The sequence below is a fragment of the Balaenoptera borealis genome (assembly GCF_965194805.1).
Source record: "Balaenoptera borealis genome assembly, chromosome: 14".
NCBI classification, from domain to species: Eukaryota; Metazoa; Chordata; class Mammalia; order Artiodactyla; family Balaenopteridae; genus Balaenoptera; species Balaenoptera borealis.
The window spans coordinates 41,768,533-41,793,323 of NC_138875.1; the positions used below are offsets into that span (position 1 = coordinate 41,768,533).

Consider the following 24,791-nt stretch of genomic DNA (forward strand, 5'->3'; position numbering starts at 1 on the left):
TGCTATCATTTGATGTGTCTAAGAAAAGATACTAAAACTGAGTTTGAAACCACATTTTGGAGGAACTCACATATAGTAATTGAAAAAACCATTGCACATTATGTGCAAATTTCTTTTATTTTTTTAATTAAAAAAAATTTTTACAAATGCCATAGTCGTAGGTCTAGGAAACATTTATTTGAAACATCTTACCTTTAGTAGCTTCATGAGACCTTCTAACTGGACCATTAGCTCTCTCCGGCTCTCCTGGAGAGCAGACATTCTCTGTTCCAGCTCATCCTTGCGCTGTCTAAGAAAGAAGCAGTTGTCATCAGAAAGAGCATTCAATTCACTGAGCTAATCACATTTGCCAGTCTTGTGGACTGCTAGAAAAAGGGCATCTCTGGGTCTTTGACATAGGTTACCAGGCAGGGAAATGTCAAATGAATGAACAATTATAGCTTGGGTGTATGTTTATTTGTTAAAAGTCATACTAAAACAAAATTAAACTCTTATTGGATATTTACCCCCATCTACCCTGAATTAACTATTTAATGAAATCTTTTCTGAATGCTTATTATGTCATGGGCCCTGTGCTGTGCCATTGGGTCCCCTTGAGATAACAAACAAAAACCAAACTGTCACTGAAAAAGGCCAATCCCTCAGATCCTCCGAACCCAAGGACCCTTTTGTAAATCTCACAGAAAACACTGATCACCTTAGTGTCTGGAAATCAGATTTAGAAAAGTACATTTTTCATCTCTTCAATTCTTAGTATGCAATGTGGTGCCTTTCAGAGTAGAAATATTCGTGGTATAGTTTTTATATTCGATATAAATCTTCTGGCTTGGGTTTGGCTGCATAGAGTGAGGTCAGAAAAAAAGGAGTTCCTATACAGTTGTTCTAATAATCTACAAGGTTTGTGTTTGCTTAATTTTGGTTTGTTTTGCAGAACTTCTATCAGCTGTCAGCAAGAATGAAAACAATGAAGGACACGAATATTAATGATTCACATTTCTGAAGTATAAGTATATTTTCCAAATCTATTTCAAATCTATTATTTCATGACCATTAGTGAAAAAGTAATATATACATTTTTTCCTTGCCCCAAAGGCTTCTGTCTGATTTTGAAATATTGGAAATTATATTTTAAAAAGTGTGTGGATGCTTTAACCATGTATGTGTTAATGTATGAATAAGTATGCCTAATCTCAATGGCACAGACACAATATTAAGTGGAGCTATAGCAGGGACTCTGAAATGAAAAACTGACAATATAAAAATGTCACACTGAGTTAGGTCAATGACTCATCCAATCAAAAGATATTTTGTGGGAGGACAGGTTATGGATATAAATGAGACATTTTAAATTTGCTTTCATATAGGCCTTCTCTATATTGAATTATGAATTTAAAACTTTTAAACACATCACTGTTTTTGAAAATATTTATATTTTTGGCTTTTATTGCCACTTAAAGCTTATTCCAGAGCAATCCTTCCTTTGATTTTCTTTACAGTTGCCTCTTTTCTGAATCCCAAGGACAAGGAACATCATAATTTTATAGACTTTAATGGTATCTTATTTTAGTCTTTGGTCTTCCTGGTCTGTAGCGTTCTAATTTTGAAAGTCTTGCCCAATTCGAAAATATTCTTCAATAACAAACCCATTAGCTGTTTTTTCTTTGACCTTGTCTGCACATGGTGTTCCAGCTACATCCTCAGAAGGGCTTGGCAGAAGAGTAGATAATGTTTCTGATTTATTTCCAGTTCTCTTCTAGATACTGTTCTATAAATTTTGGCCTTTTGATCATAAGAGCACTTTGAGAAGAAGGTTGAAGCAAACTTCTAATATTATAGGTAAGAAATATTAAGAGAAGCATCCAAAAACTACCAGAAAAAGTTAGCTTATAGTAATCTATAATTAACCAACATTGAAAAAAACCTTACTTGTACATTTATCTTACAGTAGTACTCTTTCAAAATACGACATTTACTCTTTCATGCATTTGATTGAATTAAATTTTTTAAAAAACATTCATTTAATAATATCTTCTCTATAAGTGTTTATACCAGTGGTTACCAAATGTGGGTAACACATGTAGCCTCCACTGTTCCAAGGAAAAATGAGAAAACAAGGACTAAGTAGTGATTTAATTTTCATAGAGCTAAAAATATTCATGTCTGAACGAATGCTTTTTATTCTGTTATTCTGTCAGATTATTTCTAACTTTGTGTGTGTGTTAAAACCTACTTTCTTTAGGACAGTGTTGGGACAATAGGCAAAATTTTAATATGAACTGTATATTAGATAATAATAAATAACAATATTAACTTTCCTGAATTTGATGATGATACCATGGTTATACAAGAGAATGTCTTCTTTTTTCTTAGAAAATATATACATAAGTATTTAGGGGTAAAGTGTTATAATGTCTGCAATTTACTCTCGAATGGCTCATCAAAAATGTGTATGTAATTTACATATATAAACATATATAGGGAGATGCAGAAGGGTGTGGCAAAACGTTCGCAATCTCTAGGTGAAGCGTAGAAGGAAATTCATTGTGATATTCTTACAACACTTCTGTAGGCTTAAAATTTTTTTCAAAATAAAAAGTTGAAAAATATACTGTCATTCATGAAACTTGCAATAACAGATGATGGTAGTTTAAAAATGTCATTATATGGTAAAACAAAAAGTACTCAACTTTATGTTGTTTCCACAAAATAATAAAAAAAATTAAGCTGGTCTAATGACATTCAAGTCTGGAAACCACAGACTTGCATCAGAGATTATGATTCCATTTTTAATTGGTGAAACAAAAAAGAGTCTCTTTATATTAATACATTTTCTTGAAGAATAATTTTATATACTTTGAAAAGAATGGCATGTGTATAATATGATGCTTATTTTTTAGGCAAGGGATAGATAAATGAAAATGAAAATGAAAATGAAAATGAAAATTTATACTTGTTTTTCTTAAGATTTGTAGTGTCAAATTGCTTCTGCAGTTTTCATTAATGTTTTCTTCATGATAGAACATGGTATTGTCTTTGCAAACATAGTTCTTTAGCTGTCTTTAATGGTTCTGCAGTGGGAAGCCTCACTAGATCACCTTGCAAAATTTCCCTCAGATACTCCCTCCAATATGGGAAGGAAAGACCTGGGGAACCACATGGAATGTTCCAGCCCTTTCTCTGCTTCATCTGTGCCTCTTGATTGCCTGTATTCTTGAAATTATGAGTAAAGCCCAATACTAGGGTAAGATCATGTGAATCTGACTTGACAATCTAATCCACTGTGTTAACCTGATATGTAACTCATCCTCTAATGGCTTCCTGTTGTAGGATTGATAACAATATCCTCAAGATGAATGAACTAAATGAACAATAAAATGGAGGATGATAAATCTGATAGCAGTGTAGATGGACCAGAGGCTGGGAATCAGGTAAGTGTTTATTATAATAGTACAGGCAGGAGATAATTAAGACCCAAGGAAAAGAGAGAGAATATACCTGTGATGCTCATTGTGCAGGATCTTGGGCAAGTTATTTAACTGCTGTGAATCTCAGTTTCTTTATCTATAAAAAGACTATAATAATAATGTCCAGCTCCCAGGATTTTTTTTACAGCTACTGTATGGAACAGTGTATGTAGAGCTTAGTGCATAGAAAGTGTCAGATTAGCACACAGAAATGCCTATCCTATAATCCTATTCAGTTGCCAGATCTGGGTTGCAAACCTGGCTTTCCACTTCCTTGTGGCTAAAGTAAAAAGGGAAATATGATCATTTAGAAAGGTCATGGTGCCCTTAAAATAAACTATGTGTTCATGAAAAGCAAAGCTCTGATCTTGCTGCCCCCATTCCCCTACTAAAGAAATTTCTCCTGTTGGCTTCTCAATAAGAGGCCCAGAAAGGATGTAACAGGTGGAGAAGACCTCTGTCAAAGCTACAATAAGGAGTTCTTTTGGCGGCTTCACATGGTCACCCCTCAATGGGAACTCAAGGCCAAAGTAATTGGCAAGAGGTCATTGTTTTGGAATTCTTTGAAAGTCTGAAATGACTAAAAGAGAAAACACCCAGAGCGGGTTTTCTTAATCTGGGATGTCAGGGTATCTTTGAAATCCCCAAATTGTTAAAGTGCTTAGCACAGTATAAATGGTTCATAAGCATCTAAAGAAATATACTTCAAGGGAGGGTACTTCTTCTTCCAGGCAGAAGAAATGTGGAGAATATGGAGGCAGGCAAGTGAATCAGCTAGGATTTAGGTGTCTCAAGCCTCAAGCCTTATGTGTGGGCCACCAGCTGATAGTGTGGGCCGAAAGTCTAGAAGTTCCTCACAGAGCCAGACTCCTTAGTGTAGCTTTGAGCTAGGCTGGGGTCATGGGAATGCCCACGAGTCAGGGCCAGAGGATGGTTAGAATTATTGGTCTGTTCCAAGATAGCAACGTCAAGGAGGGAAGAAATATCATTTGGAAAAGTCATCATCAGTGAACCAGGCACATAAAGATGCCTTCCCAGATGGTATCATCCTAACGGAACCAAATACTTTGAAAAGCAAATGCTAACTGGGGGGAACCAGTGAAAATGCTTATGAAAATTCCTAGTCACCACCCTTCCACTAGAGAATGGGACGGCCAGTGAAGAGGTATAAAGAACATTCCAGGCAGAGACAGGGTGCCCTGAGGTGTAGATGAATGACTATTCTATTTCTAAGTTGGTTTATTCAGTTATATTTCTGTGTACACTAGACTTAACTTTCTTAACTTGTGAGTCTGGAGGGCCTACATGATCCTATTTGGCAAAAGATGCTTTCAAGCAGTGATTTTACTTTCATATGCCCTTGAGGAGGAGGATGTAAATCATCACTTTTTCCTTCTTTTCATTTTCATCCCTTCTGGGTGATGGTAGTAGAATGTGCAAGAATTTCTAATACATCTCTGTGAAAGTAGGACCAGAAATCCCCTACATTGAAAAGGAAGAATTTCTGTTTCTTCCATTAAATTATTTTGTTCTTCCAAAGTATGATGTGATCTCTTCACATCAAGCAGCCTCCACAAGCTGCAAGTTCTATAGGTCTCCTTTCCGTAACTCATGCCTTTGGTGGGTCTGCCCTCTAGCCAGGTGCACAAACCTGGGGAGACTGGATCCCAGCTGAGAGGCAGGGCCTGCCCCCTGGCCAGATGTGCTGAGTGCTCAGATGTTAATATGGCCAAAGAGTAGGGTTAGAGTGGAACCCCCAGAAACATCCATGACTACAATCAATAGGGACTTGGTAAAATTCAAATATAGCCATACAGAATCTGCTTAATTTAGTCTCTTTGTATGGAGGAAGTAAGTGGCACTCTAACTCTGGCAAGGGTTTCTGAGAAGAGGCATCTGTACTTATTATAAAAATTATGCCTCAGAGTTAGACTTACCTGAAATATACTTGGCATCCAAACTGAAAGATGGAAAGAATGTTATACTTGCTAACTACAAGTGCCTTGTAGTGAAATATCCATATGACATTTCCATGAGGGAATGTCTTTGAGTTTATGTTTGTGTTGTTTATTACACAGACAGGTTTGGGTAAGTGCCATATTCAAGGTATGGTGGTGAAGTCTGATTGGAGCCCATGGTGTGACTCTCCTTTCGCACGTGGTCACAATTCTCATCCACGTCTTACTACTCTCTACCGCTCTGACCCTGAGAAGTGCCCTGAAATTCAGGGCTTGAACCAAATGACCTTCTTAGGTCCTTCCCAACTCAAATATTTCATGATGATAGACTAGGTAACACCAGGCCTTTAAATTCATTTGTAGAACAAGAAGGTATGAAAATCTGTATGCAAAGCTATTAGGGACCAAGATTTAGAGACAATTTATGGGTCACAGGTAAATTTTTAAATTTAAAAAACTGTGATGATTCTTTAGTTGTTTACATGTTTGTTTTGTTGATCACTTTTATCATAAACCTATTGTTGATAGTGCAAAGAACTAAAAAGAGTTGAGTTCAAATTTTTTCCAGTAAGACAGATATAGAGAACAAACAAGTGGTTGCCAATGGGGAAAGGGAAGGGGGGAGTGGCAACATAGGGGTAGGACATCAACAGGTACAAACTATTATGTATAAAATAAGCTATAAGGATATAGTGTACAACACAGAATACAGCCAATATTTTATAAAAACTATAAATGAGGTATAACTTTTAAAAATTGGGCATCACTATATTGTACACCTGTAACTTATATAATATTGTACATCAACTATACTTTAATAAAAAAAAGAGTGCACTCTAAAAAATCCTGTTTTCCAGTGAAACATTTTGTTTCGGATCTAAAGAACACTGTTTCCTTTTCTCTGTGTCAAAGAAAAAAATAAAATAAAATAAACAGCCTCTTTCCCAAACCTCCAAATTCCAGCAATTAGACGCGTGCTATTAAAAAAAAAGCAAACAGACGGTAGCAGCTATGGTGGCTGAGGACCGTTTTCTGGTGGACACTGTTAGACTTTATTGATGATCTCAGACACCTGTATTTCCTGAGACGCCTTGGGCTCCTTTTCTTACCTGAGGAGGCGGAGCTCTGCCAGCAGAGTGGGGTTTTGCTGCGCCTTCTCTGGAGTGGGCTGAGAAGCTTGCTCATGCTCTAGCCGCAGCCTCTGGATCTCCTGTAAGATTTCTCTTGGGAGGGAGGAGGAAGGTAAGAAACCCAGGTCAGTTAACTTCCAGGATGTCCAGGATCTAACATCTGAGTAGATCAGGGCCACCAGAGCAAAGAAAGGAGGGGTCATCCTATGTGTTGGAGCAGAACCAACCCTCATTAACCGACTGTGTTTACGAGGTGTTGGCTGTAGCTAGTTGGGTTAGGGAACCATTGACCGAAACCGCCCGCCTTGGCCAGGTAAGATGACAACTGATAACTGCTTGCCTGAGTTGTCTCACAACAGGAGGTTCTGATAAGGAACATGGCACTGCCACCAAAAACTAACCAGGAGAATTCGGGAGGGGCCAAGACAGGGAGGAGATGACAACCTCCTAGAATCCTTCCTGCTGGAATCCATCTTGGATGAGAGATGCGCGTGCCACCAGGAAGGACCCTGAGTCAGACCAAATATGGGCCAAGCAAGATGATTGGCCAGAGACAACCCGGAAACTAACCCCATTACCATAAAACCTGAGACTGCGAGCCACGTGGCAGAGCAGTTCTCCTGGGTTCCCTTACCCTGCTGCTCTCCCCCTGGGCGACCGTTCGTTCCCAATAAACTCTTTGCTTTGTCAATATGTGTCTCCTTGGACAATTCATTTCTGAGTGTTAGACAAGAGCCCACTCTCCGGCCCTGGAACATTGTTGCCCCCTCCTGCAACAGCTGCGTGCTCTGGGTGAGGGGATACTGCCTTCATCTCCAGTACATCCAAACTAGGAAGACTCTGCAATATGTCATTGGAGCCTTCAAGCTGAGTGTTCTCCCCAGGACCTAATACTCTCTCTAGTCAGTAATATAATGCTGTGGTAATGTGTTCAACTTTGCAAAGCGCACTGCTTAAGAGACAAAAATGAATCTTCCTCTTATTTATGATCTCAGTCTGACACCATAAAGTACCTGCAGCTACCAAGTAAGAGATGCTTGGAAAAAATAAGGATAAATGGTGCTCATTTTGCAAAACTAAATAACCCCATTCTCTCACCAGGAATGAAATTCTTCTCACTGAATTTATCTGAGAAGCCCCCAGGTAGGCAAAATTCTTTCTCTTTTCCTTAATATTTTCAGCCTTAACAATGTATCTGAATAAGGGTAGCCTTATGAAGGAAAGTGCTTTTAAAAGGATTCACTGTAATTGACTCTGTGACATAAGAGTGCTATTGGTGTGACCTCTGTCAGGGGTGAGACATGTCAGTCTATTATTGATGTTGGGGCCTGGGCTGCCTGCATTGAGGTGAACATTAGGCCAGCCATAAGGGATGGGTGACCGATGTAAGACAAATTATCCCTAAGTGAGTTAGAAGCTATTAAGCAAGGTTAGAAGTCACAGGTTCTTGGGGGAGGGGTCAGTCTCCCATCCAGCAAAATGCAGAAGAGCCCATAAGACAGAACGAAGCACCAAGAATGGAAGGTGAACTTGGTGAGCAAGGGGGATGGTTGGCTTTCCATCTGAGAGGCTGATTTACAACCTCCTGCTTCACAAACATGCCAGAATCAAGAAGCTAATTACCAGTGAGTCACTACACCTCTCATGGGTATGGTGAGGAGCTTGGACCATAGTTCAGTGGTTTTCAACTTTTTTTTTGTCCCCCTTGGTGTTCTATAGTGGAACATTTTCTTTAAAAGAAATCTTCCATGGAAACCCAACATGTCACACAGTTAAGAAGGAACTTCTCTGGTTAAAGAAAGGGTGGGGGGTGCCCTGTGCTACTAGCTCTTCTTCCTCTTCACACACCCCTACAGGGCCCCTGAACTCCCAGAGAGCTCAGCCTGAAAATCAGTGAACTGAGATTTCCAAGATCTTGAGGGCTAACATCCTGACATTCTGTGACTCCCACTAGTTTTCCTTGTTGGTTCTCAGCACAGAACCATGACACAGCCATTTAGCCCAAGGAAGAAAAAGAGAGAAGCAGCTCTGATCAGATGAGAATAAAGGTAAGATAGGTAAGGAGCATGAAGTGCTTAGACTACACCCAGGGACTCTGCTGTCTTCTTTAGTCTTATTTAATCCTCATAACAGTTCTATTGTATATAGACTAGTAGAGTACCAATAGTTCTATTGGTACTGTTATTATCTGTTTTATGAATGAGGGAATCAAGCACATACCAGTTAAAAGTCTTGCCCAATTTCAATAAGTAGGCGGTAGCAGTCATTTGAACTCAGGGGGGTTTGCCCCAAAGCCCATATATGTTCGACTCCCTCAGTCTTTGGTACTTGCTTGGACAGGTCTAGCCTAGGCAGGCTGTGACTTCCACAATGTAATCTGAAGAGTCCAGCTACTCCTAATACTAACTCTAACTGATTCCTCTAAGGATGCTCTAAGACAGCATTATCTTCTAAAGATCATTTCTGAAATGTCTAAATGACTACCTAGGGTAGTCACAGGGTAAAGTGAGGAATTCTATCCTTCCTTGAAGCCCAGAGATCTGATTATTGGGTTAACTGTCACTTTGGAGACCACTGGATCCCTGGGTGAATTTCCATGGTGCAGGAACTGTGACCTGGATAAGCTTCTGGGATGTGGTTCTGGGGTCTTTGGAAGGCATGAGGCCGTTGGCTTAGAGAGATGAGTTCAGGAAGGACTAGATGCTCTTCAGGCACGGGGTGGGGAGAGAACTCAGGGAAAGGATGAAGCTCTCTTTTTGCCATCTCTTCTCATTTCCATTCCTTTATTCCCTCTCATCCTAAAAACATGTATTCAGAGACTGCAATCACAAAATGCCCTAGAAACAAGCAGTAAGAGTGGTAGCGTGGTACAGGCAGCACATTCATGGGGTTTCTTGCTGATTCTGGAATCCCACATGGAGGTAGATATCCCTGGGGTATTTCCTTAAAGGAAGTCCCGATTTCCCCTCAAGTGTGCTATCCCCATGCTGAGTGGAAGCAGAGAATCGGAAGGGAAAACAAAGTGCTTTGGAGAGGTGGGAGAGTAGATTAAAATTGCAACCAAGATATTTGTGGGCTTGTAAATTTTCACTTTAGTCTTTTTTTCTTTCTAAGAATATGAAAATGTGCCAAGTGAGTTTGTATCTTCCTTTTAATTTTTTTTTTTCTATAGAATTTTAAAGAATAGCATGACCATTTATCCCAAAAATTTCAGGTCAAACTCTACAGGCATGCAACAATGATCACAACCTCCACCTTTACCGGTCTGATCTCAGAAGGGACACCAGCGTTTAAAGATGAGATTAAGTATTAAGACAGCTTGGTGTTGTTCTAAGAAATACAGAATGTACAAGTTGTTCTTATATCGGGCTTACTCAGCATTGAGTTTGAGATCTGACTCAGATATTTATTACTTTCTCACTCAGTATATATTGACTGAGTTTCTACACTGTTACAATGCACCAGGCATGGTTCTGGAACTCAGGGGCCGTTTGTCACGGCCTCTGTTCTCAAAGAACTTCCATATCAGTCAGGGAAGACAGACAATAAAAAGGAAACAAACACTTAAATGTGACTTTTTTTCAGAGAGAGATGTCATACACACACACACACACACACACACACACACACACGCACACGGATGTAACAGAGGGTGGTTCCTGGAATAGGAGGTAGTGGGAGAAATTAGAGAGGTGATCTTTTAGGAGGTGGCATCTGAGCTGAGATCTGAGTGATGCAAAGGATCCATCTCTGCAGAGACCCCGAGGAAGAGCTTTCTAAGCTGCGAGAATAACCGATACTTTAAAGGCTGTAAAGAAAGAAAGAAGCAGGAGCCTAATGAGCCAGGCGGGCTGTGGCTGGCAAGAGAGGCTGGAATCAGGTCAGGTAGGACCTGCAGACTGTGGTAAGGGCGGTGGGTTTTATTCAAAGTGGGTGGAAAATCACCAGTGGGTTCTGAACAAGAAAGAACATGATATGAAATGACAGGTTGGATTGAGTGGTAATGGAGGACATGAAGTGCACGGGTTTTGGGAACTGCCACGGGGCCAGACTGTGAATCAGTCTGTGTTGAATAAAGAGACAACCTACTGATGGGTTGGGCATGGAAATGTTTGGCTTGAACAACTGGGTGGTCACCCCAGATGCCCCTTTAGCTGGGGATCCTCACAGGACGCCTCCCTGGCGAGCCTTCTGCTTGTCTCTGGGGGGCTGAGATACTTTCCTCCTAGCACCCAGGAGCGCCCTTCTGCCTTAGACAGCTCCTTAACAAAAATAAGTGTGTCAGAAAAAGGGAAATGAGACTGTCTAGGGAGACTACATTAATTGCATCGACATCTCAGAAATAATATATATATATATATATATAAAATTATTTTTTCCCTCGTGAAGTTTCTGATGATCTAAAATTTAAAGATTAGCTTTTCAGAAGCCAGCATCATTGACTCTAGATGTCTTCCCTTATATTTATATGCCTACAGGGTGAAAAAACCTGGATATTTAAAAGCATGACTACAGGTTATTAATGAATGCGTACTTTGAAAAAACCAGTATGTCCCAAAAGCCTTACCTGTTCTTGTTTTCTAGTTCTGCGATCAGCTGCCTTTGTTGCTTATTTGCATCAATGGTGAAGGAGATGTCAGGGGCACTCCTCTGCTGTGCTGGCTGCTGGAAAATATGTGGTTTATACTATTTAGTACTGGGAAGGGGAACCGACCTGTGTCTGAAGAGACAGGAGTCGTGAGATATGCACAAGAAAGAAAAAACTATTTCTATCAAAACAAAAAAAAGCAAACACGTAAAATTAAATGGCCATTCCTCTCCTAAGGGCCAGCTTTTTTGGGGATCCGGAGCACATCTATGCAGTGGAAAGCAGAATAGAATCCTTTGGCAGGCAAATATACAAAACATGGGAAAAATTGGTTTTTAGCTTTCTGACTTGAAGTCTTTGGGGAACTAGTTCATTCTTGCCATGCTGTTCCCATTGCAACTATTCTTTCAGTAAAGGTGGGGTTAAAAAAATATATCACTGCTGAAGTATCTCTTTCTCTAGAGTTACTGTTTAACCACTGTAATATACAATTAAAAATTGTATAGTTTATTTTTAAATTAATTAATTTATTTATTCATTTTTGGCTGTGTTGGGTCTTCGTTTCTGCGCGAGGGCTCTCTCCAGTTGCCGCGAGCAGGGGCCACTCTTCATCGCGGTGCGCGGGCCTCTCACTATCGTGGCCTCTCTTGTTGCGGAGCACAGGCTCCAGACGCGCAGGCTCAGTAGCTGTGGCTCACGGGCCCAGCTGCTCCGCGGCATGTGGGATCCTCCCAGACCAGGGCTCGAACCCATGTCCCCTGCACTGGCAGGCGGACTCCCAACCACTGCACCACCAGGGAAGTCCCTCTCCATTCTTACATAATTACATATATATAAGAATATGATTATATAAGAATATATATGTATATATACGTCATATACCATATTTATATATGTATTTATGTGTATGTGTATCTAGTCAAGGGCTTATTTGATATTGTTTTATAAAAGTAGGGTCAGATTATGTAGACTTCCCTGTGCCTTGCTTTCTTTGCTCTACCGTACATTATAGAAATTCCTCAATGTCAGTCTTTATTGCTTTTAAAACAAATTTTAAAAAATTACAACTAATCTTTCTACCAAAGAATGCCAAGCTTTAAAAAATAACACCCATTGCCTAAGCCCAAAGACATGGTGAAACTCAGCCTGATTTTTCATTTCTAGAAAACTAACCGTAAGGAAAGGTTTAAACTTGGTAAAGGTCTGGCTTTCATAAAGCTTTTCTATCATTTTTAATTAGCATTTCTTTTAACAAAGAAACGATTTGTGCTGCTAATGAAGAAGTGTGAGGTCCTATATTTTATATCCTAAATGGTCTTCTATAGCGAAGTCTGGCATATGGGAACTTTGACATGTGATGCAGAGTTTTCTTTTGATTTTATGACATAATTTTCTCTTTCTTGCTATATTGAGAAAAGTAGAAACAACTTTTGATATATATTTCTTGATATATTGATAAAAGTAGAAACTTATCTGAGCCAGTTGTGGATTTGAATCATTGCTTGCTCTTTATATTAATTGATTAGGAATTATCCAGAGAAATTGGATATTGGTCTGGTTCAGCACTGTTGTAACAGGAATACCTCGAGCTCTGATTCATGCTAGACCAGAATGATAGCTTGAAAGTGAAAATGGAAGCAGTGGAAGGCCAGATCGTTTTTAGGTCTTGCAGACAGCACAGTAGCAACTACTCAGCTCTGCTGTTGTGGCATCAGCTGTTAGGGTAACAATCAACGTGACATCCTCTCATTCAGGGTACTTACAGACGAAGTGGACTCTGCTGCCAGTCTCGCCGCATATCTGGCGATCAGCCGGTGCTCTTCATCAAGCCGGGTGGAGCTCTCAAGCATACTATTGAGAACAGAGCAAGAAAGAGTCAGTCAGGCAACCGAGAAAGATGGAAATATTCATACTACCACCTGGAGTGGGTTGGCTATTTCAATTTTTCAGCACAAAAAATTTGAGAGCTATACAAAATCCTGTTAGGTTAATGACATTAGACTTGGATTCATGATACGATCTAATACGTGGCCAGGAAGGTCCTTAATAAATCCTGTCTTACAAAGAAAGCTCCAAAGAGGAGTGACTTTTCTGATCAACATTTCTGATGAAAGGATACTTTCTCTTTAATTTAGTTGTATTGCCTTTAACAATTTAATTTCCTTATGACAAAGTAATACATGTCTGAAACCAACATGTTAGACAATATGAAAGCAAGAAGGAAGAAGAAACCAATTGTGGTCAGCCTCCAGTCATCCCCCGCTCCTGGTATTCACACTCAAGTGTGTAATCCTCTTCATTTATTGTAGTATGGCTGGAATTACAGACTTAATTCTAATGAATAGAATGTGGCAGAAGTAATGGAAGGTAACTTCCAAGATTAGGTTATAAAAAGACCCTGGCTTCTGTCTTGGGCATGTTTTCTCTCTCTCGAGCCCTTGTGGATTGCTTGCCCTGTGGGAAGCTGGATGCCATGTCACAGGTGGCTCTGTGGAAAGGCCCACGTGAGGAGGAACTGAAGCCGGCCAGTAACCATGTGACTGGATCCCCTTCGGTAGAGCCTTTAGATGAGATCACAGCCCACCCACAGCTTGATTACAACCTCGAGAAAGTCCTGAGCCAAACATGGATTCCTCACCCACTGTGTTTGTTGTTTTAAGCTGCTGAGCTTTTGGGTAATTTGTTATGCAGCAATACATAATGAATATAATTCTCATCTACAATACTACTACCCAGGTAACTTGACATTTTATATTTACTTCCAGAGAAGTAGAATTATGGTAGTGGATTCTAATGACATGAATGGGAATCATTTAGTGTCTCCTATAAATTGATAAAAATTCTTCCTATTAGAATAAGAATAATCTGATCCCTTAAAAACACTCATGCAAATAGAAGCATTTTCAGCTCTCCTAGAGAGTTGATATTTCAGAAAGCCCTTCACGTAAGACTAAGTTTTGGGTGCCACCAAAAAGAAAATTCTGTGAAACATACCAGTAACACTAATCCTGTTAATAGACTAGTTGGTCATAGTTTAGTTTATCAGTTATTATGGTGAGTATCAGGCCAGGATCAAGATTAGAAACCAGTTCCTCTCAATCCCCAAATATGCTTATATTCTCCTCCACTGGCTTATATTTAAGCCTGTTCCTTAAAGAAAAAAATTAATACTCATGGTTATACATTAAAAATGACACAATTCTATGCCAGTGTTAAGGTTGTAAAAATTATCCACCGAAAAGACCTGGAGCCATATAAAGTAATGTACATTTATATTATTTATTTGTACACTTACATAAACAGTAAACATGCAACATAGTCTTTCAACCTTTGTTCTAAAGTGAGAAGATGAATGAAAATCATTATGCGCTTTCAGCATATTAGCTATGTCACTTCCAAGTAGCTCTTCTCTGCTTGGTGGAATCTGTTACTGTAACATTTTTTTCTGGTCATTTGGAAGATATTCCTGTTTCCCTTATCTATGCGCTAGTCTATATTCCTCACATATGTAAACTATACCTGTTCTTATCCTGAATTCTTCCACTAGATTTAGCCCTTTTCTCTAAGTTACTGTATCCTACCTAGAATATTCCTGAATTTCTCCATTTACCAAGTCACTTCTTCATCCTCAGAAAAAGAGTCTTCACTTTCCTGCTGCCCAAATGAGACAATGCATGTAAAAAACATCAAGCTGGTGTGATACCTAGAACACATTAAATGCTCAAAAATATTAGGTAATACAATTTTATTATTATTTTGCCTCTTAAGTAACCTGTTTGGATTCATTAATGATTCTTGGCTCCTTCAAAATGTCATCTACCATCCAAGAGCTATCTAGAGCAGGGTTTCTCAAACTTTAGTGTGTATACATATCACGTAGGGATCTTGTGAAAATGCAGTCTCTGATTCTGGAGTGGGGAATGGTGGGGTAGGATGGGACCCCAGAATCTGCATTTCCAATAAGCTCTCAAGATACGTAGGTATTGCTGGTCCAAGGACAACACTCTGAGTAGCAAGGATCTAGAAGATCTTGAAAATAAAATGGAAAAGTTAAACACATGAAATGAACCCCAAATGTAAGCCATAAAAGACATCATTTTTCATATCCATATAGCATTGTGATATTTTCACACAAATTCCCTTAAGACAGATATTCTAGGATTCAGGGCTCACCTATGTGTGGTATTAATCCCAGTGGATTGAGATTTCAACCAGCATAAAAATTTAAAGTTGGAATAAGAAACTACTTTTACTAGCAAAAGGCCGAATTAGTTCTGGACAACGGATGCTTTAAAACAGATGTTTAAAGCAGATGTGTTGGGACTTCCCTGGTGGCGCAATGGTTAAGAATCCGCTTGCCGATGCAGGGGACACGGGTTCGAGCCTTGGTCCGGGAAGATCCCACATGCCGCAGAACAACTAAGCCTGTGCACCACAACTACTAAGCCTGTGCTCTAGAGCCCGTGAGCCACAACTACTGAGCCTGCGCGCCTAGAGCCCGTGCTCCGCAACGAGAAGCCACTGCAATGAGAAGTCCGCGCACCGCAACGAAGAGTAGCCCCCGCTCACCACAACTAGAGAGAGCCCGAGCGCAGCAATGAAGACCCAACACAGCCAAAAATAAATAAATAAATAAATAAAAAGAAAAGCAGATGTGTTATAAAACACGTCTGACCTCTGCAGTGGTTAAAAATAATAACTGAGGGGCTTCCCTGGTGGCGCAGTGGTTGAGAATCTGCCTGCTAATGCAGAGGACACGGGTTCGAGCCCTGGTCTGGGAAGATCCCACATCCCGCGGAGCAACTAGGCCCGTGAGCCACAACTACTGAGCCTGGGCGTCTGGAGCCTGTGCTCCGCAACAAGAGAGGCCGCTATAGTGAGAGGCCCACGCACAGCGATGAAGAGTGGCCCCTGCTTGCCACAACTAGAGAAAGCCCTCACACAGAAACGAAGACCCAACACAGCCAAAAAAAAAAAAAAAAAAAAATAATAATAATAACTGAATTTCTTGTTACAGCTTCAATGAGAAAGTGAAAGTTTACGCTGCCCTTACTTTAAACATAAAACCACCCCAAAAGAAATAATTCAATTTGATTTTAACACATTGGTCATTTTCTGGCTGGTGTATTAGAGACCATAGGCCTAACTCAACACAGTTTGTGTAGACAACAAGGCCCAAAACTCCTAGCCCAGGACGATGATCTGTTTGAATGCCTGAAAGTGACTTTGTCAAAAACATTTGTGAGTGTTTTGATAAATAAATAATAACAAAAAACCTTGATAAAAAACCTCATGATAAAAGTGCCTTTTATCATGAATGACCAGCAAGTATAAATACTAAGAAGGTTATATTAAAAAAAAGCCTCCTGGAAATGAAAGAAGGGAAGTTATGGGGTTTCATCTAGTAAGCTATAACTCATACTTCCCCTGCCTCTCCTTCCTCCAGCACCGAGTGAATGAGGGGTGGAGTGATGTATTGCCCCTTTGTGCACACAAACGATTTATAAGTCCACATGTGCCATTTCAGTACGTTCGCATTATACAAGGGTGAATGAGGCGTTCCCCTAATAAATTCCATTATTTCAAGACTTCAATTACAAATAGTCGAAAATGAATGGCCAATAATTCCCTAAATCATTAAAGAAATACCAATTCCAACATTGTCTCCATCCCTGCCTATTCATTTCCAGACTTTATAATCAGTAATCTTGTTACAAGACCATGATGAATTAAAAAGGGGCTGCTGTGTAGACTGCATTTCAGAATGGGGAAATCTATTACACTGAAAGCTCTCCACTTTCTGCCTTAATACACAGCCAGCGTCTGTTGCTAGTGATTTCAAAATGGCATCTAGGAAACTTAAGTGGCCCCAGCTGAGCTAGGGCTTCCTAAATTGTGATTTAGCAGGGATTTCTGGGAACTCAAGGTTTGTTCACATTTCTCTGGTTTCTCTGCAGGCCTGTTTCCCCGGCAGTCCAGGGGTTAGGACTCCGTGCTCTTACTGCCGAGGGCCCGGGTTCAATCCCTGGTTGGGGAACTAAAATCCTACAAGCTGTGTGGCCAAAAAAAAAAAAGAAAAAAAGAAAAAAAAATCAGAATAAATGTAAAAAAATATATATTTGTCTACACTTGAGTCATGAAGAGATTCACCTATGTTTAAAAAAAAAAAAAAAACCCACAAATAATAATGTGATCTAAAGGACACCAGAAATACTTCTTCATTTTTCCTTAATATTTTTTCCATTTGTCTGAACGGTGCCAGGAACTTTAGAGGTTACTTTTTAAGGTCATTAAGTGTCACTACTCTTTTATTAAAATGCAAATAGCTATTAGGAGGATTACTGCCTGAGAAGGCATTATTAGTTATTACTTAAGCGGAAGATGACTTTCTCAGGGTATTTCCTGTCTTTCACAGTTGGTTGAGAGCAAAATGCCATAGGAATCTTCATGGATAATAATAATAATAAAGCAACTTACCATAACAATGGCTTCTCTATAGAGGTGCCTTCAAACTCCTTTATCAAGACCCTGACTTTGATAACCCACTATGTTATAATCGTCCACCAAGGCCATGCCTTCTACCTCTACAAATTCACAAATTCCTCCATTTCCTTCCATTCCAGCTGTCACCAATGTGGCCCAGGCCACCGTCATCTCATCCTGAATGAGTGTAAAGTCCTCTCAATAGTTCACTCTGATTCGAGAGTTATTCTTTCCTCCAATTCATTTCCTGTCCTCAAGTCATCGATCTTTTAAAAGTGAAGTTGGCTGTAACATTCTTATGCATAAAATTCTTAATAGGTTCTCATTTTTCAAATTCCTAAATAAGACTTATAAGGTCCTGCATAGTCTAGCTTCATCCTTTACCCCCGTGTCCTTAACACACTTAAGTTCTTCACATGAACCATATTCTCTCTGTCCTGAATGGTCTGTCTCCTCCACCCACTTCTGCTTGGCTAATTCCTCTTCATTCTGGTATTGGCTTTGGCTTCCATTTCCTGCCCTCATGTCCGACCTCCAAATTCAGGTCCATTGCTCCTTATGTATTCTATAGCCCTCTGCACTTTGCTGCCCTTGTTATAGCTGTTATCTCTTTGCTTTTTTTGAAATTGGGGTATAGTTGCTTTACAATGTTGTGTTACGTTTCTGCTGTACAACAAAATGAATCAGCTATATGTATACATATATAGCCTCCCTCTTGGACCTCTCCCCCCGCCAGTTCCCACCCATCTAGGTCACCACAGAGCACTGAGCTGAGCTCCCTGGGCTATACAGCAGGTTCCCACTAGCTTTCTATTTTACACATGGCAGTGTATATATGTCAATCCTAATCTCCCAGTTCATCCCACCTCCCCTTCCCCCCATGTCCACAAGTCCATTCTCTATGTCTGCATCTCTATTGCTAAAAAAAAAAAAAAAAGCAAGACTACTTTATAAATGATGTTGCATTCTTCTCCTTGCATTTTAATTGCCCTTTTCACTTGTCTTTATCCTTCACTAAACTGTAACTTCTTTGAGGACAGAATGGTTCGGTCTCTTCACCCTTGGAACTTGAGTGTTTGGCACAGTGCTTAGAACATAGCAGGAACTACCCAAGAATTAGTTGGACAAAAGAACAAATAAAGGTTGGCTCACTTAAGCTTGCAATGTCATGGTCTTTGGCCCAACTCTTCTATATCCTGTTTGGCTCTGCCTGCATCCTCAGCACTTTGGGAAAATCATAAGAATACAATGAAATACTGTATTTTAACACTAGCCGTACCATCCAAAATCCAACAAATTATTTACATTTGGCAGAGTTAAAATCAAGATACATTCTATGGCTGCATACAGATTCCTTATCTGCTTTGTATAGTTGTTAAAGTTCATAGAAATGTCATTATACTCATTCATATTTATCAACAGTAGATCATTTCCACCCCCTGTAATGGCAAATCCTCTTTTGGCTCACCTTTTGTTGTTGTTTTAAAGATTAGGAAAGCAGATGGTGTCTGAGAGAGGTAAGCTCCCACTGGTAGCGGTGTTATGCAAGAGTGGGTGGGAGGTTGGCTGGATCATTTCTGGATGCAAACCCTAGCCCTCTCACTAGCTGTGTGACTCTGGGAAAATCACTTAACCTCTCTGTGCCTCAATTTCCTCACCTATAAAACAGGTATACAGTGGTAACTTACTACATGGCTTATTGGGAGGATTGCCATGTGAAGTGTTTACAGCAGTGCCAGGGTACATGGTAAGACTCGATGGGAGTATTCTTTTTCACTCTTACTTATAAAAAGCAGGTAATATTGTTTGGTATGACCATTTTTGCTCCATCACTTCCTTATCTATAAATTACCTTTTTGCTCAAGAAAATATGATTGGTTACCAGCCAGTATTCTAGGTTATATCAAAAAGAAGAAAAACAGTTTAGTTGAATCAATAAGGATTTTACAGAAGCAATAGGTGGTCTTTGTATCTCTGATTTCCTGAACAAAGGAAGGAGTTAGCTTAACAGTGATAGTCTTATCTTATTTCTCCTTGCTCCTCATGCAAAGTTGCATACTGCCATGAATTTTTAATCAAAATGTCCCTTTTGTACAATTTATCAAGCAACATATGAGACCATGTCCCATTCTGAATTCTTTATGTTAGCACATTTGGAGAAAGCATACTCTGAAGTTCATCAACTCAATATTGATGCACATACATGAGCTATCAGTTTATTTCTACCATATTACAACGGACAGGTTTTCCAAAATGGGATTTAAAATCTAACTTATTATGTGCCTTTCACTTGATTCAAAATTAAGTGAGGAACTAACAATGAATTATTCCCATGTTCCCAGTACCACGTTAGTTAATTTACATTAATAACCTCATCAGATTGTAGTGTCACTCTCATTTTCCATGGGAACTTAAAATATATTAGAATCTATAACAGAGAAACGAACTCATCTTAAAATCAATTTATCATCTGATTGATCATGCTGAGAAAACCTCTGTGAGTACAGTGCAGCTCATGCAAATACGTGCATTGGTGGTGTGACATTCTTCAGAAGGTTTACATTTTTAGGATTCTAAGGAAATGTTTTTCTCAGAAGTCTAGTTCTATAACTGAAGGTCCTAAACATTTTACAGACGAAAAGGAGTAGCGTTAACAAGGAAATGAAAACTCATAAAAGAAGATACTTTTCAATATGTGTGGATAATAATTTCTTTTTCCTTTCTGCAGCTTGCAATAAACTTGTACTTTTCAAAATCACAACATTTACTGAAAAGAGTCAGTCAAATCTTAGCCTACACATTAAAAATATTAAAGGCATACAATTCAGTGGATTCAGTGTAGAAGCATGCTATGGACTGAATTGTCTCTCCTCACATTCACGTGTTGAAGCCCTAATCCCCAGTGCCTTAGAATGTGGCTGTGTTTGGAGATGGAAATTTAAAGAGGTGATTAAGGTTAAATGAGGTCATAAGGGTGGGGGCCTAATCCAATATGACTGGTGTCCTTATGAGAAGAGGAAGAGACACCAAGGATGTATGTGCACAGAGAAAAGGCCATGTGAGGACGTAGCAAGAAGGCAGCCATCTGCAGGCCCAGGAGAGAGGCCTCAGCAGAAACAGCCCCGCAGGCTCCATGGTCTTAGACTTCTAGCCTCCAGAACTGTGAGAAAATAAACTTCTGTTGTTCAAGCCATGCAGTCTGTTGTACTTTGTTACAGTAGCCATAGTGAACTGATACGAAGTGGAAAAGGTCAGAGAACATTAAAAAATTAAAAAAAATTTTTTTGCTCAACATCACTTTTAGTTTTTTTTTTTTTTTTGCCTCTTATTAGTTGCTTTTGTCACATCAGTGAATTGCTGCTTCTCGTCTTTATCCACATTTATCACTTCTACCTACGTCAAGTTTAATACTTTACTTTTTCACCTATTTTATACTCTTACACTAAATGTTCAATTTCAGGGCTAATTTATTTATTTTTTAATTTTTTTTATGGATTTCAAAATTAAGCTTGATAACATGCCATGGGGGCTAATTTATAATAGTGATCTTTTAATAGCAAAAAGTATTTTTCTAGTAAAAAAGATTTTCTGAGGACTCCTAACAATTTTGTTTAGGGTGAGAGGGAATTTTATATCTGTAGCACTATCAATATTCTCCAACATCAATGGGCATTTATTGGGTACTTACTGTGTGCCAGGCACTGTGCTAGGTGCCAGAGAGATGGTGGTAAACAAGTCCGAGAAGGTCTGCACCATAAGAGGAAGGTAGGAGTGAACCAACCAACCAAGGAACCAGTGATAACAGTTATGACAAGAATGAAATAAATAGTATCCCATGATCAGACTAATATGGGAGACCTACCTGAGTAGGTAGGTGCCTTTAATCAGAGTCTGGAAGCCAGAGAAGGAGCCAGTTCATGTGTGTGTGGAAGGAAAGGGAAGGAGGAAAATGGGGAAGAATGTTCTAGGCATAGGGGAAGAACTAGTATCATGGTCTTTGAGGCAGTTTTAGGAATTTTTTTTAGGAACTGATGAAAAGCTGATGTGACTAAATATTGTGGTTGAGTGGGAGAACCCCATGAGAGCTGGGGCTGGGAGAGGGGTAGGCGAGGGCTAGATCACACACAGGCTTGCAGCCCCAGTGATGGGTCTGGGCTGTGAACTAAGTACCATAGGACTCTATTAAAGGAAGCAAGTGAGCAGGTAACAACTTAGACTTCATATGTGAAACCCGGAAATAGGCGTCAAAATGTCCCGTTTCTTGTACTTGAGAAAAACATAAGCAGGACAGATATCAACCTAATTATATGAGATCAGGGGTCTAACAAAGTGACAGCAATCGATCATGACATCAAAGTATAGACTGTACCCTTTCACTGTACTGCTTCCCTCCCTTACACAAGGGGCCTTTTCAGAGTTGAGAGAAACGTGCCAGAAGCTTCTGACTGGTAAGTATCAAGGCTTAAAATTATGGTTAGAGTTGGAAGTTCTGGGCTGGTTTGCAACCTCCTTTGGTCTGCCTGCCACCATCTGTCCTATAAACCACTAGCAAGCGTGGGCACCTGATAAGCTTTAGGAGAGGCCAGAAAAAGCCCTCACTGTATAACTCTGAGACCCCTCCTCCCCCAATGAAGAAGGTGCTTGAAAACCATTAAGGCTTTTAAAACTTCACTTAGGAATTAGGAAGACAGTAGGACTTCTCCCTTGATCTACAGTTTATTTATTTGGCTTATCTGACATCAGAATCAGCAAGGGCACATAAGAATATCTTTAATTTAGCAGCAGACTATTTACAGATGAGTCAGTTTCCCATTGTGCTAAGCAGTTGATATAGGGGAGAAGGCTCCCACACCGAGTGAATTAGGAGAATATATGAATATTCACAAAAGCACACCTTTCAAGCAAGAACAACTATTAGATTCCTCTTTATAGACCATCTCATGAAGGGTGCACAGACAGGAAGGCCGAGGTATGAGGTGGAAAACAGATGAGACTCAATATCAGAAGACCTTGCTGGCAGGTGACCTTGGATAAGTCACTTAATGTCTTGTAACCGTCACTTTCTTATCAGTGAAATGGCAATAATAATATCCAAACCTACAGGGCTTTGAAAAGCAGATTAAATAATGTGTGGGAAAGGGCTTTGTCATTTTTGAAGCACTTCATAAATGTAAAATTTATTATTCATATTCTGGCTGCTGTGATGAGGTCCAAGAGGCTGAAGAGAAAATTTTTGTCTTTTTGAAGCTTACAACTTAAATGAGAAATCACAAGGCGGAGAACTAAATACATAATTGGTAATTTATGAACAACCACTATTTCTATTACTAGTATGTGCTCAAAATATTTGTTAAAATGAAATACAAATAATATAATGGGATATGCAAGTTCAGTAAATAGAGGTGTGGTGGATGCAGTTGTGGAATGTCCAGAAGAGCTTTCTGGAGAGCATGCATTTATGTAGGTTTTAAAAGATGCAATGTATCACAGTGGTTATGAGCTTGGGATCAGGTAGATAAAAGTTGAAAGCCCGGCCCCACTGTGCAGTAGCTATGTGCCTGTGGGAGAGTCATGTAAACGCTCTAAACTGATACCTTTACTGATCGATAAAATGGGGATGAGAGTATTTACCGGCTTATCTAAGGACCAGGGGAAATTATGTAAATAAAGTTTTAAACACAGTGCTTATCATGAGGCAAATGCTTTAAAAAATGGTGGCTCTTGTGATTACTACCATTATAGATCTCACCACAGTTGAATGACGGTTAAGCATCAGAGCTATAATGATGATAAAGGAGGGAAGACATCACTGCATCACTTACAGAATCCTGGCAGGTGTGGGGAATGGTTAGGATCTAATTAAACAGAAAGGAAAGGGAAGGAACAAAATGAGAAAAGAGAAGTTGGAATTTTTTAAGGATGGAAAAAAGTGATGGGAATTATGGAGGGCAGTAGCTTTTAAAACCGAGTCAGCTTCATTGATCAGTCTTAAATTCTGCTTTGTTTTCAAAATACAAGTCACATCTATCTTTCATCAAGTCGATGTAAGGTGTCTCTACTGAGACAGTTTTATGGTCTTAAGTGACCATCAAGTCAATATGATTAACCACTTGAGGTGGGAAAAAGGCTGGGAGTGACAAACTCTGCACTTTCCTCTTTGGAGATTTCTCTGTTACAACTTTAATTAAGAAAAGGTCAAAGAAGAGTGGTGGAAATAACCAGAGTGTGCTAGATTTTGGACACACACTCCAAAGGACGGGAGAGGACAGGGTGTGAGATCACATCATTGCATTCAGACATGGTTGAATCTTTATCGACTATACACTGCTTTGAAGATTACCAACACAAATTTTGGGGGGGGGGGTTAATTTAGTATTTGGTTCTATTGTTTCAGCTACCATATAACATTGGGGAACCAAATTCACTGGGAATAAGATGAAAACCATCACTCCACTTGTAGTTTTGAGAGGCTGAGATGTAAGAAAGAAGAGGAACTGTTCGATCTACAAGCTGGGAAAATTTGAACAAAGAGATGGGCTTAGCTGAAGAGTGCATTTTTATCTCCTGAAAGAGTAGCATATAGTATAAAATTAAACCAGTACACTGGTTATATACATATATTAAAAAAAATACAAATTAAGATAAATATATAACTATTAAAACAAATAAATGTTCATCAGTGTATCACCTAAAGTCATCTCATGTACTAATCTTGCAAAAAATAGTTCTAAGGCATCAAGGGAGGAAAGTTCTGGAAACAAAGAAGTGGTTAACAATACCAAGTGGTGAGGGCGATGAATGCCAAATGTTTGAGGGATGCTTTCTGTGACACAGTAGAAGAAAGGGGACCAATTTTAAAGGCAATTTAACCCATTGGCTCACTTAATAGTTATAAAGGCAAAAAATCCATAGGCTCTTAGTTCAGAGAAAATGTATTAGGGTTATTAAGTAAAATCGAATATTTCTAAGGGACTGGTTTGCTTAACATGTTTGTAAAACAGTTGTCTAAACTAGGATGAAACATGATAATTATACAGTTTGTGCATTTATTTTCATTCAAATTGAAAATGTATATTTATTATTAACTAACTTGAACCAATGGGAGGAATCTCCTGTGTCACAACTAAAATTGAAAGGGAAAAACTCTAGGAATGCCTTTATTCTATTA

General features: G+C 39.3%; 1 protein-coding gene across 37 annotated transcripts in view; it reads right to left on the bottom strand.

The window, feature by feature from the left end:
- DTNA (dystrobrevin alpha) overlaps positions 1–24,791 on the bottom strand; it is a 385,212-nt gene that overhangs the window by 24,990 nt on the left and 335,431 nt on the right. For 32 of the 37 annotated variants that reach the window (XM_082354273.1, XM_082354247.1, XM_082354244.1 and 29 more), the window contains 4 exons: positions 12,904–12,991; positions 11,120–11,217; positions 6,532–6,645; positions 193–289 (listed from right to left, as the gene is read on the bottom strand). In XM_082354273.1, coding sequence (XP_082210399.1) covers positions 193–289; positions 6,532–6,645; positions 11,120–11,217; positions 12,904–12,991 — 397 coding nt within the window. The remainder of the gene's footprint in view (positions 1–192; positions 290–6,531; positions 6,646–11,119; positions 11,218–12,903; positions 12,992–24,791) is intronic. The other 5 variants (XM_082354251.1, XM_082354242.1, XM_082354269.1 and 2 more) reach the window with 1 other exon arrangement.